Consider the following 18,356-nt stretch of genomic DNA (forward strand, 5'->3'; position numbering starts at 1 on the left):
TCCCAAACCTGAAATAGAAATACAAGAAAATACCATACATTTAGAAGTAAACAACATACAGACAAATGAACACATTTTTCCATACAACTCTGACCCAAGGGATTCAATAAACTGAGCCAGTACCTGAGCCAGTACCTCGACGAGAGAAGGAGGGAGGATGGGTCCAACCGTCCAGACAGGCTCTAATACCCCCTCATTCACCGTCTTCTCCCAGCCCATACCTGGATCATAGGGTTTTGGACTCTTGGTTATCGGTTGGTCTGCTCTCTTGTAGAAAGCAATTCTGAAGTTGACTCGCTGCACAGTACATGGGAGATGAGACAGACCTCGGGGGGAGGTAGGCGTTCAAGGTCTACTTTGGACTTTGAGTACAGGACTTTATCGGCACCCACCATTTTTCGCAGCCTCTTGGCTCGCACAGCATCAACTGACTTCATCCGAGCTTGGCCATACATGATGCATGTGAAGGACTCCATCTCCTGTTGCAGCTCATCTGTCACCAGCCACAATGTGCCAAAGCTGACTAAAAGCATTGTGCATGTGGGATCTCTGGATTCTCCTCATCCAGGAAAACATTGATCAGCAACCGTTCTAGCGCCTCCGTGACCACCTTCAGATTGAAGAGAGCCTTGGCATATGATTTCCCTCTCAGGATGTGTTTCAGGCAACCACTGGTTGCGAGGCCAGCTTCAATGAGGATCTCTGTTTAGCCAGAACCAAGACACTTGCGCCCAGTGAGCCTGCCTATGTAATTCATGGCCGTGTGGAACTTGCCTGGGATGATGATGTGTATCTTGAATTCTTCTGCGATATTCCATACTATAGGACAGGCCTTTATGACCACTCCCAGGTCAAACGTGTTGATAGTGTATGGCTGCCCAACCTCCTTTGTTGCTATCTCAGACCTCTTGAGCAGCTCATACACCACTGCATTGTATGTAATGCCTGGTTGTAAAAATCGATTGTTGATTTCCCAGGAGGAACTTTCCGTGTGCTTGAAATAAATCCACCGAATCCAGGCACCTGCTGCTTGCCCTTGCTGCTTAACCATCTGCAGAAGATAGATGTCTATCTGATGAGATAGATGTTGTACTCCAACATTGAGGCATCATATGACCTTTAGTTTTCAGCAGGAGGAGTGAAGCTGGCGTCCTTGGGGAATTTGGGACCAGCTCTCTTGAATGCCAGCTCTGGCAGCGTCTCCGAAGGCATGATCTTAAGGTTTTTCATCCTCATAGAGAGGAAGGGTCCTCTCATTGGTGCTCACATGGCTCTCCTTCACCTCTTGAATCATGATCCCCCCGGCGCTGTTTACAACATTTGACCCATGAACATTGGTTGATGATTCTGTTCAGGTTGTCCCACTCACTGTGAAAAACAGTGTTTCGCTCACCGGTGATGATTTGAGGGGTCAGGTAGGTAGACATCTCAACGAAAGCCTTGGCCATGGCTGTCTCAAGTTCCAAACTGAAGTCGTATGTCTGAGTGTCTGAGTCGTGCAAGGATGGTTGTGAGCTGCAAAGAGAGCGATTTGCTTTATTAAATATATCAATATAAATACCAGTATCAAACACAGTTAAGCAATGACAATGTATGACCTCGTAAGCGGTAGATTAGATGGTTACTCACCTGTTTGCTTCGATAGAGGTGCCGAACTGTGGCACAGAGGAGTTTCCACTTGCTTTGGGAGTTTCCACTTGCTGTTAGTTGCAGCTCGACACACATCCTGTGTGATCGAATAGACCAGCCTCTGAGTCTTCTCACACCTTTCTCCATCAAGCTCAAGTGAACCCTGTCACCACCACGTTCAGAAGTTGTACAAGATCCTTGTGGTAGTGGAAGTGCATGAAACTGCTTAATCTACGGTAATGCTCTAGCTGTATATGAGGTAAATCTCAACACAACCACGGTATGGTATCTTGGAGAAGATAAGTTCACGAGAGATGTCTTTGTCTCCTTGTAAACATTTTATCAATTTCTCACTGCGGTATTCTGGATTAAAAAAACCTTGACTCTCCAGTTTCTTGATATACAATCTGCATAGGAAAGTCAGCTGGACCACCTCTTTGCAATCAATCACATTCCTAAGTATGTAATCCTTTACAGAAAATACACTGATTTGGAAACAAGAAGGAACACCGAGTAGGCCTACCTTCAGATTGATTTGACTGAGATTTGAGCGCGTACGATTGTGATGATTTACCAGATGTAGAAGCCTTATTTAAATTGTGAAATATCAAAAATGTCATTCAAAAGGTAAGGTTGGTTCTTTTTGTACATTGCCAACTAGCTATAATAGTAAGGCATGGCTAGCGAAACCATTCACACAGATTTGAGCTTGTCGGACGACTTTAGATGTTAATTAATCTACATTCTGATCAGTGGAGGCTCCTCCATAGAGGTGGAGGAGGCCTGGCCTCCCCAATAATTTGAGAGAAGAGAGAGATTTAAAAAAGCAATAATTATATTTTTTATCAGACACACAACATACAATTCAGAACAATACTTCATCCATTTCTAATATTTATCCTGCAGAACAGCACTCATACACGCGTGTGGCGGAAAAAGGTACTACACGGAGGCCAGGCCTCCTGTCGTAAAGTGGTTTCTCATAGAAGTCAATGTAATGCAATTTTTTTCATGGCAATATGTGATTGGCCAAATCACTGAAAATGGGTGGGAACAGGAGGCCTGGCCTCCGTGTAGTACCTTTTTCCGCCACACGCGTATGAGTGCTGTTCTGCAGGATAAATATTAGAAATGGATGAAGTATTGTTCTGAATTGTATGTTGTGTGTCTGATTGACATAGTGTTTGAGTGCTTTTGACATGTCATTGATTGTATGTAGTATGTTGTGGTGAATGTTGTGAGCCTGAGCAGAAGGGACAATAGCTGCTGCAGGCGGACCAGAGATTCATGCCAATTGTTTTGTTTATTTGATGACCCATTGTGCAGGCAATAAAAGCTGCTTCATCCACCATCCTGAGAGTGTCCAAATCCCTTCAGTACCGACAAACACAAATTAATAATTTTTAACAAAGACAGATAAGAAGAACAGGGAACATTCCATCGCGAGTGAAGCGAGCAAGCGGAATTTTTTTTGGCCTCCTCAATTCTGGAAGTCACCAGCCTCCACTGATTCTGATTGTGACACTAATGTGATCTCCATTACTCTCCTCTCCTCTCCTCATCTCCCCTCCTCTCCTCCCCTCTCATGCTAAACTACCTACCTAATCAAGCTAGTCAATAAATATTGTAAGACAATTTTGCAATCCATGTACATTCAATTTCTGCATGATAAAAACTATAGGAAAACTACTTGTAATCCAAAGCTATATTATATTATTATTATTATAATGTACAGTCAAATACTTACTTGGAAAACTGTTTAAATTGTTCCAAAAGAGAGCAGTGTGTGTGGGGGTCTAACAGTGTTATTGTTTCCCCCCCCCCAAAATGTTGCAATGTTACAGTTGTCTGGGTTGTTGTTGTTTTTTTTTGCAGTTTTTGTCCAGAAATAGAATTAACATGTTTTTGAATGTTAACAATACCCATTTTATTGAATCCCTTGGGTCAGAGTTGTATGGAAAAATGAAATGTGTTCATTTGTCTCTGTATGTTGTTTACTTCAAAATGTATGCTATTTTCTATTTCTTTTTCTTATTTATTTTTCAAGTTCGGGATAGGTGCAATAAAGGGTTAACAATGAAGCCTTTGGGACATTATTTCAGCTTGGTACCTGGCAGAATCTTAAAATAGACACTTCAAGAATCAAGAAAAAACAGGTGGCGCATAAAAACACGGGGGGTGCAGGTGGACCCCTGTTTCCATCTAGACTATATTGTATATCTATATCTATATCTATCTATATCTATATCTATATCTATATCTATCTATATCTATATATAAAACCCTATTTTTCCCACATGTACCGTAACATATATATATATATAGATATCTATCTATATATCTTGTTAATATGGATTGTGTTGATTAATTGGAACATTTCCATAACTGTATTTTGATGTAATGCAACATTTAATGTTTTTATATTTGGCAATATGTCATTCGTATATCTTCAACAATGAGGTAGGCTTAAAGGCTGACAAAATAAAAAGCAAATAAACCTTTTGAAAAGATTTTCCCGTGATTAATGACGCATTGGTTTGGCAGAAGCTCAAGCAATGAGGTATACAAATAAGGTATTACCCAACCGGTATACAAAGTACATACACAATTATGCACTTGTGGCATACAAAATGCTATCATAACTATTCGGCATAGCAATATTTCGGACATGAGTATTTGGTTAATGAAAACAGAAATGCAGAAGAGGCGAGGGACGAAAAATAACAGCTGAAGCTGGCATTATTCTAAAGCAATTTAGTTTTTACTGTGACTATAATAAGGTAATTCGGGTTATGTCAAAGAAAAGAATACTACCCTGCAGTTAGAAGGGTAACACAACCGGGCAACCTAAAGAGCCCGTGCACAAAGAATGTCAACAGTGACGTCCATGGGTCTTAAAAAGAGTAGTGAAAATATGGCCTATTTGTATTAATATTATTGTAGATCTGTTTCTGATTCTTTGTTAATAATTAAAACATTAAAAATAAAAGTAAATATGGGAGCATGTAAATGCAAAAAAATATTCGGATATTTGACACAACTCACGATGATATTCTCAAATACTTTTGCCAGATTTATCAGGCGAGTCTTAAAACAGCATAATCTCAGGCCCCGAGTGTTTTGGCGTTGATCAATCATGGCGGAACTGAAGGTCTAAGAGGGAGCTGTTGTGGCTTCCCAGTAGATAAACATTCATATTTTGTCATACTTTAGAGGACGCTGCTGTTTTTGGATTAATATGTAAAAAACCCTGGATCCTGTCAATCAGGACTGCCATCAAGACGTTGCACTCGTCTCAAGCACTGCATGGTAAATCTAATGAAACAGCTCCTGGTTTGTTGGCCGAGTAGCTTCGTTAGCTTGCTGGCTCAAATTTACGTGATGCCTGTACAATTTGAGATTTTGATTCTTAAGAGGAGCTATGCAGCCATTGATCAAAATGTAGATTTTCTGTTATTTTTAATATATTTTTGTTGTTTTAAATTGAGATGTGGTGCATTCTTGATGGCTTCGGCTTGGTCTGTTATTGTTGTGCAGACTAAACCATCTCAGCTGTCTAGCGAGTAAGGACCATGACTGCAGTTAAAGCTAGCTAATGCCTTAGCCTGTCAGATGTCTTGATGGCACCATTCTACGCTCAACGTTATGTGACAACGTTAGTTGAGTCAATTTGCCTAGCTAAATTACTCAGACACAGCTGAAACGTCATGCTTCTAGTAGGGCCATTTGTAGATGAGATGGACCCTGTTATGATTCTTTCTAGCACAAATTATTCCGAAACTAAGGGGAGAAACTCCATTTATGAAAAATGTTATCCAATGTAACATGGATAATAAGATATCCAGATGATGACACATTCTGTCATGCTTTCTCCTCCCATGATATCTCCTCACTGTCGATATAGTTCATGATTCAGCAGGAGAAACCTCAGCTGGCCGGCACCATGCCTGTGGTGTGGCCCACCCTCCTCGACCTCGGAAGGGATGAGTGTAAGAGAATCCTCCGTAAACTTGGTAAGATCCCGGCCTCTTCTCCTCTCACGGTACTGTTTGGCTTGTCTTAGGTGACATGTTTTTGTGTGGACGCCATCGAAGTGAAAACAGTTTTTTGTCTATTTCTGTGTTTTCAGAGCTGGAGGCGTATGCTGGAGTGATCAGTGCTTTGCGAGCCCAGGGAGACCTCACTACGGACAAAAAAGACCTCCTCGGAGAGCTCACTAAAGTCCTCAGGTAAGCTTTTGACATTGTATTACTATCATTACTAATACAACCATTACTGCTGCTGTGTACCCAACTCCCTTATGCACTAGGGATGGGCGGTATCCTTTTTTTTAACGGAAAAATCGTTAACGAAAATTACCACAGGTTTTCGGTTAACCAGGATTCAAAATTACATTGTTGGGCCACCAATTTCAAATAATGGAGCCCTATACTATACCACTACAATACATTAATCTGTGCATTTAAGACACATCCATAGACCGAAGGGAAATTCAACCAGCAAACATCATATTCACATCAGCAGCGCAGCACCAACTTAAATGAGACAAAGCGGAGATTCCATATGTGACAGCATCTAGACAACACAGCACCGGGAGAATGCCCAACCAGGATAATTCCACTATGCCCGCACTCCAAAACCAACTCTCAACCGGTAATCAATCAGCCAAAGCCGAAGTAATAATAGTTGACAGGTCCCGTGATTTATCTCCGATTGTCACTTAGTTCATCTGCTTCCATATGATCCTTGATCCAATGAGCCATCCGATGTTGTTTCTTGCAATGTGTTTTTTTGTTGACAAAATGTAGCGACTAACTGCAAACAAACGTTTCTCTCTACGAGAGAATGAGGAGGGCCTTGTTTACTATGTGTCTGACGCGCTACCAAAATAGTGAAAATACCACCGCTCATCTGTAATCAGACATAGTGCTGTAACTGAAGAGTATCAAATGGAATGAAAAGAAGCAGCTACTCAAAACTCTTATGGTGTTTACATGGCTGTAGCAACTGGCGTATTCCGTTTACATGTTCATTTGGCATAATCCGATTCGGCGGGAGGGACAATAGTTGTTACTATGGTAACGTTAGTGTTGGTAGCTTGGTTGTGGTCGTTGAGCGGCGTTAACCTACAGCTAAGCCATAATGCTTGTTTCCAACATAGTCCTCCGTTATTGCTGGTCCATGAAATATTAGCCTATTATCTGTTTGAGCTTAAAATGATTGCTAGACGGGCTATTTTATTTTAGCAAATTTTTTAACGGACCTAATATTTCATGGACCAGCCGCCAGTTATTTCCAGCGGAGAAAAAGGCGCATCAAAGGCATTAGGCACGTAACATCCATGCTGTATAAACACATGACACAGTGACCGGAAAACATATCCCGAACAAACATGGGAATTTATGGAACGGATTAATGGAAATAACTGGCATATTCCAGGGCTCGACAGTGCGACTGTTTTGGTCGCATTTGCGAGTGAATATATTTCTGTGCGACTATTGAAATACATTCAATAGCACCAGTGCGACTAAAAGACTGCTGAACTACTGTCATGCGCAGTCAATCTTATGTGTATAAGCGATGAGGGAATGAAAACAGTGAACAGAAACGCTTGTCGCAGAAATGCTTCACGCGTGTTCTATATGCGCTTAAAATGTGCATAATGGGTTGACGCCAGCTGGTGAAACCATAAACCACTCGCGTGAAATGGCTATATACTTTGTGGAATAGGTTCATTGTTATTGTTTGAGGCTAACGGTAAGTGATACATGGCTTGTAAATATACTTTCATTTTAGGACGTGCTCAAAAGCAAGGACTGTGTGATCATCTAATTATGTGTAGTTATGTGTTTTTAGCATGTTGATGTTCTATCAGCATATTGTTATGTTATTAAAATACAGTTTAGACCAGTGGTTCTCAACCTTTTTTGGGCCAGCGCCCCCCTGTCCATTATCCAGGCCTCTTACCGCCCCCCCATCAAAAAAAAGTAGGCTTATTTTCTTCCCTAAATATTAATGTTGACTAATATTCTGTGTTATATAATTTAAAAAGCATGTCACTGAATGCCAAATAATAGATTGGATTTAACTGGGCAGTTGGAATATCATTATCATTAGTTTACCAGAGAGCAGAAAAGCCATGTGAATGTGAATAAAAATGCTGTTTCTGAGTGTTAAACAAACTCCGACAACATCAGAGAATACAAACAGACTGCTACGGAACAGCAGCAATTTCACACATGTCCGATGCAGAACAAACAGTAGGCTGCAGAACTGTACATTACAACTAACATTGTTAGTTTTTTTAAGTGTGCTGGTGTTGCATTTCTCCAAATTGCTGTTTTATGATGCTAATATTTATTCATTTTTGATTGGACTTTGGGGGGGGGGGGGGGGTGTGTGTGTGTGTCACAATATGGCGGCAAACGCTAGGGGGCTATTATTTTAATATTTTATTTAGTATTCTATGGTATTATTTTTCATAAACTGACCACTTCAAATTTGTCATCAAAACATATCAAAACATAAAAGTTCCAAAGTTCAGAGCTCTGCACTCTGGGAGCTCTCAGAGATGGGCGCTCTGACTGAAAACACGGTTTTGTCCCGTAATAACACTGATGACAGCTGATCAATACAAAAGACGCTGCAGCTGATGCGTTCGTTTCCAGGACATCACAAGAGGAGCAACATATCACAAAAAAGCGATCGTATATTTTAGTTTGCAAACACATCGCAATGCTAACCTCAGAATGGCACTAGGGATAACATCCACAACAACACTTAACAGTAATACATTTATGTAATATACTGTGATGAACCTGCGAGGGGAGGGGACATTCGTATTTCGTAGCTCATTTCTCTAGGTTCGATTATTGGTAAGCGACAGAGAACTTTCCGGACTGGTTTATTACAATACGATCGCTTTTTTGAGATAGGTTGTTCCTGCTGTGATGTTCTGGTATGGTGGTATGGTATTACCACTCATTTTAACTAAATTAAATAAGCTGTATTGAAAGGAAGCGAACGAAGCGAACGCAACAATTACAATGAGCCCACAAACTGAAACATATGTCACTCAAGTATAGCCTACAAGGAAAACACTCATAGAAGTTGGGCATTGGTCAACATGATGTTACAGATGATCATACAAACTTGTCATACAGCTTTTGTTTACATTGTCCGATAGCCTGGGAACCGAAAGCTTGCAATAAACATTGTTTTTTGCACAGATTTGAGTGTGCAGATGCTGCTTTCTTGCACTCTATTTGATACTCTTCAGCTGCAGCACCCCAGCTAAGTCTGATCACGGATGAGCGGTGGTATTTTCACTATACTGGGAATTAACATGGTGAAATGCATTCTTAGACCAGGCTAGTCGTCATGATTACAAATATGCCACTTGAAATGCATGAAATCCAAGTTTATTTGTGTCTTACACACATGTTCACCTAGTATTTGACTGCTTGTAGCCCAATCACGAATGATCCCAGTATTGTAGCTTCAGACGGACAAGTTGGTTGTAGTGCTTGCCCACGATATCTTATTGCTCATATGTGACGGGATGTGGTGGAATGATCATGGAGGGGGCAAAGTCATTTTTCTGTATTTTATATACTAATATATATTTTGTATACTTAACATATGCTTAAACTACAGATTGCAAGCTTTCAAATGATGTGTCATACATAGAAATTGGGAAAAAATTGAAGACGACATGAGTATTTGAAACTTGTTAACCCTGAAAACTAAATCCTGAGAAAACGGCCTTCAAAGATTTTGGACTTTTTCACACCTTCACACAGGCAGGTAATGGGTGGTAACAATAGCTGGTTAACCCCACCCCCAACCACTCCCCCTCTAGATTGACAGCTATCAGCTGTCAATACCTGTCAGTGTTAGTAACTGGGTCAGACAGCTATAGTTATACAGCTATAACATTATTACCTAGCAAGGTATTACCTAAGCTAATTACCCAGCTTATTATTATTTATGGTTGTTGTAACTGTTATTGTTACTGTCTTTTAATGATACAAAAAAGTCTTCAATCAGAATTTATTTTACAGTACACAAGAATAAAAATATTTCGCTTTGGTTCTTCAACAAGGTACATAGTCACAATAATAAGTAATAAAGTGATAAGTATAAGTGATGGTAGTCGCACTACAGCAGAACAATAGTGCGACAAGCTGTGCAAAGTACAATCAGTGTGCAAACATTAGTGTTAGTCACTGGGTCAGATAGACTTCAAAGAGAAGTTTACAGTACTTAGCTAGCTATTGCTAACATTATCACCTAGCAATGTTATTACTGTAGCTAATTAGCCAGCTTATTATTATGGAGGCATTAAGAGTAATTTGCTGATGTCTTGTGCTGGAAATAGTGTAGTGCTCAGTAGTCAATGTCCAGCCTTATAGTTCAGTTTCAAGTTTCAAGTACAAGTATAGTTGGAACTAGGGATGTCCCGATCCCACTTTTTCACTACCGATACCGATACCGATACCTGGGCTTCGGGTATCTGCGATACCGATACCGATCCGATATTTGTATACATTTTTTGACCCCTGAATAATAACAAATACCTCCCCAGTCCACACCAACAACAGTTAAATTAAAGACTGCCAGCCTTTATTAAAGCAACAAATGCAACGTGTTGTGGATTGGAACTACGGATCATAAGCTTTCAAATGATGTGTCATACATTGAAATCCGAAAAAAGATGACGAAGTTAGAGTCATTTGAATGTTGTTAGACGTCAGGCACATATGGGGTTAACCTCTTTGTAATGAAACCGGAAGCACACAGCGCTACGAACTATGAGAGCTTATGCGCATTTTAAGCGCATATAGGACTCGCGTGAAGCATTTCTGCGACACGCGTTTCTGTTCACTGTTTTCATTCCCTCATTATCGCTTATACACATAAGTTTGACTGCGCATGACAGTAGTTCAGCTGTCTCTTAGTCGCACTGGTGCGATTGAATGTATTTCCAAGTCGCACAGAAATATATTCACTCGCAAATGAAAACCAAAACAGTCGCACTATCGAGCCCTGGTCATGCACGTGACCACTGGATACTACTGTTGTCGGGCACGCGGATCGGAGCCTTTTTTTTTCTGGTCCGATCTGCGATCCAGCATTCAGGACCAATATCGCGGCGATATCCGATATCAGTATCGGATCGGGACATCCCTAGTTGGAACTGAGGGCAACAACTGAGAACATACAACAGACTATACACAGGTAAGCATGCAAGGTCTGTGAATTGACTATCAATAGATAATAAATCATGACACAGTTCAAAATGCCCAACTGTTCTTGTTATTCAACAAAATATTGCCAGTGAGTTGTTGAGCTGCTGTGTCTGGTGGGGTGGGGGGCATCAAAGCTGCAACAGAAGGAAGATAGTACATTAAAATATTGCCTACAGTTACTGGCACTCCATATTCATAAAATACTACCATACCATGTTCATAAAATACATGACAATGATAATTACTAAAGCGGCTAGCTCGTTCATAACAAAGAAAGGAACACATGTTTTTAAACTTTTAACATTTCTGTAATCTATTACACTTGACATGTTACAGTATTCCAGTATTACACACTGAACATGAGTCTTACACACAACGTTTACAACGTAGACATACTAACCGTACTTACAACGTAGACAGAATACCGAGCTACAACAATGCTGCTAGCATGCTAATAGACGAAGGTTCAGCTTGCAGACAACTGGTTTCAGTTAGTTGCTAGTGGGTAATAATAAAGACATGTCTAAATACACGAACACACTGGTTTCAACTAGTAACTAACAACTAACTTAACTAACAAATTCGCTATGTACATAAAATAGAAGATCTTACCTTACGAGTCTTAGTGCAGTGAACAAACAAGCACGAGTGCTTCTCGTAGCCAAATCGATCGACCAATGAGAAAAAACCTGGAACCAGTTTATCCACTCCCACAACTGAGGATTTCCCGGGAGAAATCAGGCTAAAAATAAGCTTATTTTGTTGATTAAGTACACGTATTTAACTATCGTAAAACTGCTCGAAAAAATAACGAGTGGGTAGTTCAAAACCTTAACTTGTGTCTGATGACAAAAAAAAGAAATCAGATTTTTTGCTCAGAAAAAGTTTGAACGCTTTTTTCAAGCCTTTCCCGTTTGCGCCTCCATAGCAAAGCGATGACGTCATGTCACATATATATTTATTTTAATCATGTTATTTTACCAACTGTTAAGACAACAATATAGTAAGCTAGTTACTTGAGCTAGCTAAAGATATTGGCCCCCCAAATCATTTTACAACGTGTTGTAATTATGTTACGATATTTCTGTCGAGTGAGTGAAGGTAAGCAACGTAGGGTGCGTTCGTAAAATAGCTCTGAGAGCGCCGGAGCGCACACTGGGTGCAACGTCATAAAGGGACCAGGTAATTTGATTGGACAAGAGGCATTCCATGAGTGCTGATCATATTTCCAGGGCGAATTTACGAACGCAGCTAGCGAACAGAAGACGCAAAAAATCGTCAGATCAGATATATAAACGGGTTATTTTGGTAAACTGGACACATTTTGGGAAAACATATTAAAACTTCATAAAATGACATGTTAACAAAATTACATATTTTAGCTAATGGAGGTTTAAAATGGAGGTTTAAATTCGCCGTTCCCTGCGAAATGCATTCTGGGAGGCAGTATGCATACAGTGTAAATGGTCGGCTGGTTTTCACATACTTATTATGAATTTAGTAGGCAGTATGCAGTATATACTCATTGAGTATGCTAGTATGCAGTATGCTAGTATACCATTCCGAACACAGCCAAAGTTTAACCCTATATGTGCCTGAGGTCTAACAACATTCAAATGACTCTAACTTCGTCCTCTTTTTTCGGATTTCAATGTATGACACATCATTTGAAAGCTTATGATCTGTAGTTCCAATCCACAACACGTCACATTTGAAAGTGTTTATGTAATTTTTTTACATTTGAAAGTGTTTTTTGTTTCTATATATTTATATTATACAATATTAGTGTTGTTCCGATACCATTTTTTGATCCCGATACCGATACCTGACCGTGCAGTACTTGCCGATACCGAGTACCGATCCGATACCACAGAGAGAGAGAGAGAGAGAGAGAGAGAGAGAGAGAGAGAGAGAGACAGAGAGAGAGAGACAGAGAGAGAGAGACACAGAGAGAGAGAGAGAGAGGCAGGCAGAGAGAGAGGCAGAGAGAGAGAGAGGCAGGCAGAGAGAGAGGCAGGCAGAGAGAGAGACAGAGAGACAGAGAGAGAGAGGCAGGCAGAGAGAGAGAGAGAGAGGGAGAGAGAGAGGCAGAGAGAGAGAGGCAGAGAGAGAGAGAGAGAGGGAGAGAGAGACAGAGAGAGAGAGAGGCAGAGAGAGAGAGAGGCAGAGAGAGAGAGAGAGAGAGAGAGAAAGAGACACAGAGACACAGAGAGACACACACACACACACACACACACACACACACACTTTACTACAGTACGTCAACCTGAACAGTGAATAATGTGCATACCTAGCTAGCTAACAAGCTATTGTTTCATGGCATTATTAGCTTTGCTGCAAATGAGTTGCAATATAAACCAGAGAGCATATCATAATATCATATCCGGACACTGACTCATCATAGGTAAACTTGAAACAGCGCTAGCTAGCTTAGCTACGGAAGCTAACTCACGTTAGCTAACACAAATTGTAGCCAAATGAGCTCAATATCTTCTGACAGCAGACAACACAATCACTACGTATGGACACCGCTCCTTCACCCACCGAGGCTGACTCACCTGTTCGCTAACGCGCTCCGACGGCACAGGAGTACGACACCGAACGCAGCTCAAAATAAGGAAATGACAAGCAGTCAGCTAGCTAGTTACGGCTGGGGTTCATCGGCTGCGTTCGTCAACTCGCTCTGGAAATCTGACCCACACTCGTGGAATGCCTCTTGTCCAATCGTATCGGGTGTTATTATTTGTTAGTACTCGCCGATACCGATACCAGCATTTTTGTGCGTATCGGTGGCCATGCCGATACTAGTATCGGTATCGGAACAACACTATACAATATACCAGCAGGGCTTGACATTAAGCTTTTTCAGGTACTTGTCCTTCGGACAAGTGAACTTATCTTGTACTTGTCCGAGAACTCAAGTTACTTGTCCAAATCCAAAGATTTTGAAAAAGCAATAAATATTAATAATAATTTATTATACTCTCACCGGCCACTTCATTAGGTACACCTTTTCAACTGCTTGTTAACGCAAATATCTAATCAGCCAATCATGTGGCAGCAACTCAATGCATTTAGGCATGGTCAAGACGATCTGCTGAAGTTCAAACCAAGCATCAGAATGGGAAATAAAGGTGATTTAAGTGACTTTGAACCTGGCATGGTTGTTGGTGCCAGACGGGCTGTTGCGTGATATTATAGTGTCAATATGGACCAAAATCTCTGAGGAATGTTTCCAGCACCTTGTTGAATCTATGCCACGAAGAATGAAGGCAGTTCTGAAGGCAAAAGCGGGGGTCCAACCCCAAGGTGTGCCTAATGAAGTGGCCAGTGAGTGTATGTGTATGCAAATAACACATTTGACTACTATTGATTTGATAATGATGTATCCTTAATTTTCAAATGTATTCATTAAACAATATTTTGTAATTATTTAAAATTGTTACGATGGGGTAATCAGTGATTACCCTAACCCTAACCCTTTTAGATTAAGATTGGCCACAAAAGGGATGAATATCTAGGAATACTTACAAAACATGTTTGTAACTATAGTCCCTCCCCAATGGAAGCAATCCTATTTGCTAGCTTTTGGATAGTATCCTATATTCAAATTGAGAAATCTATCATTAGTGTCATTCTGAAGTTCGCATTGCGGTGTGCTAGTCTTAAAACTTCAAACCTAAAATATACGATCGCATCGAACTACATGAAAATAAGCGGCATTGAGAAGAAGCGAATACGCGTTCACACGAATGGCACTAGTGACAGGCGTCCCACAACGCAGGCTACACTATGGCTGCGTTCGTAAACTCGCTCTGGAATCTGATCAGCACTCATGGAATGCCTTTTGTCCAATCAAATTACTTGGTCTCTTTATGACGTTGAACGCAGTGTGCGCTCTGGCGCTCTGAGCGAATTTATGAACTATGAATGAACTACTCTATAACATCGACGATAACGAACTACGAGAGACTGAAATAGCCTCAGCGAGAATGAGGCGCGGCATCGCTTTGCTTGTAATATTTTTTTTTTTTACTATTCAGATCGGAAGGAGGAATTAATGTTTTGCAGATATTAATACATATTGATTTCTTTTTTAGTTTTGACTTGTCCATCGGACAACTGCAGGAGGAAGTCCACTTGTCCGAACATAAAATGTACTTGTCCCGGACAAGCGGACAAGCCTTAATGTCGAGCCCTGTACCAGTCATATTCTGGAATGTGTCTAAATGTTAAAGTTCCATAAGTATAAGCAAAATAAAGTAAAAAAACAGTTTGTAAATAAATGGTAGCATTAAAAAATATATATAAAAAAAACCGAACGGTGAACCGTGACCCAAAAACCGAGGTTCATACCGAACCGTGGGCCAACTGAAATTAATATTCTTACTTCCCCTTTACATTGTGTGAGTCCATTTTTATTACGGCCAAGAGCTGGTTATGGTAATTTTGATATGTTATGATTATGATAATTTGTTGTCGTCATACGAAAATTGCACAATTTTCATTGTGCTACTGAAATTCTTGGTGTGCTACAACATTTTTCAACATGGTAGCACAGTGCTACCTGGGGAAAAGGTAAGCGTCAAGCCCTGTATTCATAGTTTTCATATTCCCACGTTTGATTGGAAACACCCATCCAGTCCTTTCAACGTAAACACTGGGATGCAGAGTTATTAAGCTAGAAAATGCGTCTCTCTCTCCCGCTGCGCGCATGACCTTGTCTGGGTATATTAAATTCATTGCATGAAAATGAAACCGTGCGTTATTTCCCGAACTTTGCTTCTGGGTCTGTCAGTCTCGATAGGAGAACCGTATCGAGTCTATTCAAGGCTGGTTATCTCACCAATTTTCATATGGTCACTGAGGTGTGTCGTTTTCGACGCACCATCCCCCAAACAAACTGTGCGTGTTGATGGAACCGGTCATGTCTCATTCCGTTAATAAGGTAGCCTACGTGCCCCAGTGCCTCTTCCCATGCGTGTGGCCATCATAGTGTACAAACTACGAAGTTGCGATGAGTATCGTATTATTGGGTTAGGGTTAGGGTCCACAAGTGTACCGTGAAAAATATAATCTATATCAGGGGTAGGCAACCTTTTTTATATGAAGTGCCATTTTTTTATTTTCTTGTTAGTCAGTGTGCCAACCACAATATCAACATTAATTATGACTCGACATCAAACCAAACCAAACAGACCAACAGATCTGCAATTTTATTCCACAACATGAACAACAATTTTCAGCAAAGAGCTATGTATGTGGCGCCGCACATGGCAGCTATGGTTTTACAGTTTGTTGTGTTCTGTCTGCACTGCTGTCTGTCCTGTGTTGTTTTGTTTGCATTGCAATCATTTCAGCCACTTCCATCAGGCCGCCGTTATAGAACTCCACTGGCCCGGAAAAACACATATAAAAAATCATTCATTCCCACTGCAACCACCGCCCTGAACATTTTAAAATAGGAAGCACACTGCATTTTAGCATTTTAGCTTTTTAAATCATAATACTGTTTTTATTACTATTATTTTTAAATGACTAGACTTTTAAATAGGCACTACATAAACACTGTTATATCTGTCTGTTTTTATTGTATGTATTAATGTATGTGACCTATGTGTGTTTTAATGTGGAAACTGTATTCTTGAGCTGCACTTCTGCCTGTCAAAGGAGAATTTCTGTCACTCTGTGACAGACAATAAAGCATTCTTGAATCTTGAATCTTGAATCTTGCATTTAGAAATGCTCTTACTGTAACGCCAAATCAAATTCCTATATGTGTATGCTTAATGTGTATGCATAAATGGCAATAAACGTTATCTCATCTCATCATCTCATCTCATGTATGCAAAGCCATGTATGCTAAATAAACAGGCCTAACAGTCAACTAACTGAAACTTGAACAAAATGACCAACATAACATCTAAGACAACTAAAACGTTGTGATGCGTAGCACAACTTTAAGCAAATTGGTGCGCTCAATTTCTAACAAAGTTGCTAACTGCGCTCCCTATGGTTATCATTTTAATAAGTAGCCCTAACTGGATGGTGATTATACAAGGGTCTTACTTGTATGAATTATAATTTATATTTATATAATTATTTGGTTGTTACTTACATTTTATTATTTTATTCCAACCACAACAAACATATATTTTTTTTTTTAGCAAAGAGCTATGTATGCAAAGCCATGTAAACAGTCCTAACAATCAATGTGATCCCTGGCCCTGTTTTCCTTTGCTCAACTCCATTATCTGGGGGTGGTACTTGGTCACTTTAAGTAACAGACAAACTGGTCCAAAACTTTCCCGCAGCTTAGCCACCTAACCGCACACTGGGTTCAACGTCATAAAGGGACCAGGTAATTTGATTGGACAAGAGGCATTCCATGAGTGCTGATCAGATTTCCAGGGCGAATTTACGAACGCAGCTAGCGAACAGAACACGAAAAAACCGTCAGATCAGATATATAAACAGGTTATTTTGATAAACTGGACACATTTTGGGAATATATATGGTTACTTTCTCGCCTGAAAACATATTAAAACTTCATAAAATGACATGTTAACACTTGTATTGCCAAAATTACAGCTTTTAGCCAATGGAGGTTAAAATGGACGCGAATTTACGAACGCAAACATAAAAAATAAATAAATAAACATTCTCCCATTCTCGCACTTATTGCTTGCGTGCCACTGTTTAAGCTGTCACGCGTGCCATAGGTTGCCGACCCCTGATCTATATCATCGTTTCTCAACGGGGGCGGTACCGCCCCCCAGAGGGCGTTCAGACAACATCGGGGGGCGCTGGAGCAAATATTTTTAAAAGGGGGGCGTTGAGGTGTTCTTGGGGGGCGTTCACGCATAAAGTATTTTTCTCATGAAAAACAGCTGTGTTATTACGGGCACATTCGTAAATGCACGAACGGTCAGTTCGCTCGGACAAACCGTGTTTTCAGTCAGAGCACCCATCTCTGAGCGCTCTGAACTTGGCCGGGCTCTGTGACGCAGACACACGTAGCGCAGCGCCCCAAAAAATAAAAGTGAGTGTCATCAAGAAGATGGAGAAGCTAAAAACTCAGCTAGCAAAGGCAGAGCTTTTGATAGTTTCCAATGTGTCTGGGTAAGCTGCATTGTAGAAGAATCTTGACAGTTCATGTACAGTGCAGAAATTGCAATACTATGCTACGATAGAAAGAACCCCGGTTCATCCCATCTGTAACATCATGTTGACCAATGCCCAACTTCTATGAGTGTTTTCCTTGTCGGCTATGCTTGAGTGACATATGTTACAGTTTGTGGGCTCATTGTAATTGTTGCATTCGCTTCGTTCGCTTCCTTTCAATACAGCTTATTTAATTTAGTTAAAATGAGTGCTAATACCATACCACCATACCAGAACATCACAGCAGGAACAACCTATCTCAAAAAAGCGATCGTAATGAATGAATGAATGGTCTTTATTGTCATTGCTATA

At 40.4% G+C, this 18,356-nt stretch overlaps 1 protein-coding gene across 1 annotated transcript in view; it reads left to right on the top strand.

Annotated features, from left to right (window-relative positions):
• Positions 1-5,536: 5,536 nt before the first annotated feature.
• emsy (EMSY transcriptional repressor, BRCA2 interacting) overlaps positions 5,537-18,356 on the top strand; it is a gene marked incomplete at its 5' end in the record, with an annotated part of 95,300 nt that continues 82,480 nt past the window's right edge. Inside the window, 2 exons of the mRNA XM_080528247.1 lie at positions 5,537-5,642; positions 5,759-5,858. Of these exons, the coding sequence (XP_080384373.1) occupies positions 5,537-5,642; positions 5,759-5,858 (206 nt within the window). The remainder of the gene's footprint in view (positions 5,643-5,758; positions 5,859-18,356) is intronic.

Source organism: Nansenia antarctica (assembly GCF_963989245.1).
Source record: "Nansenia antarctica genome assembly, chromosome: 4".
Taxonomy (NCBI): domain Eukaryota; kingdom Metazoa; phylum Chordata; class Actinopteri; order Argentiniformes; family Microstomatidae; genus Nansenia; species Nansenia antarctica.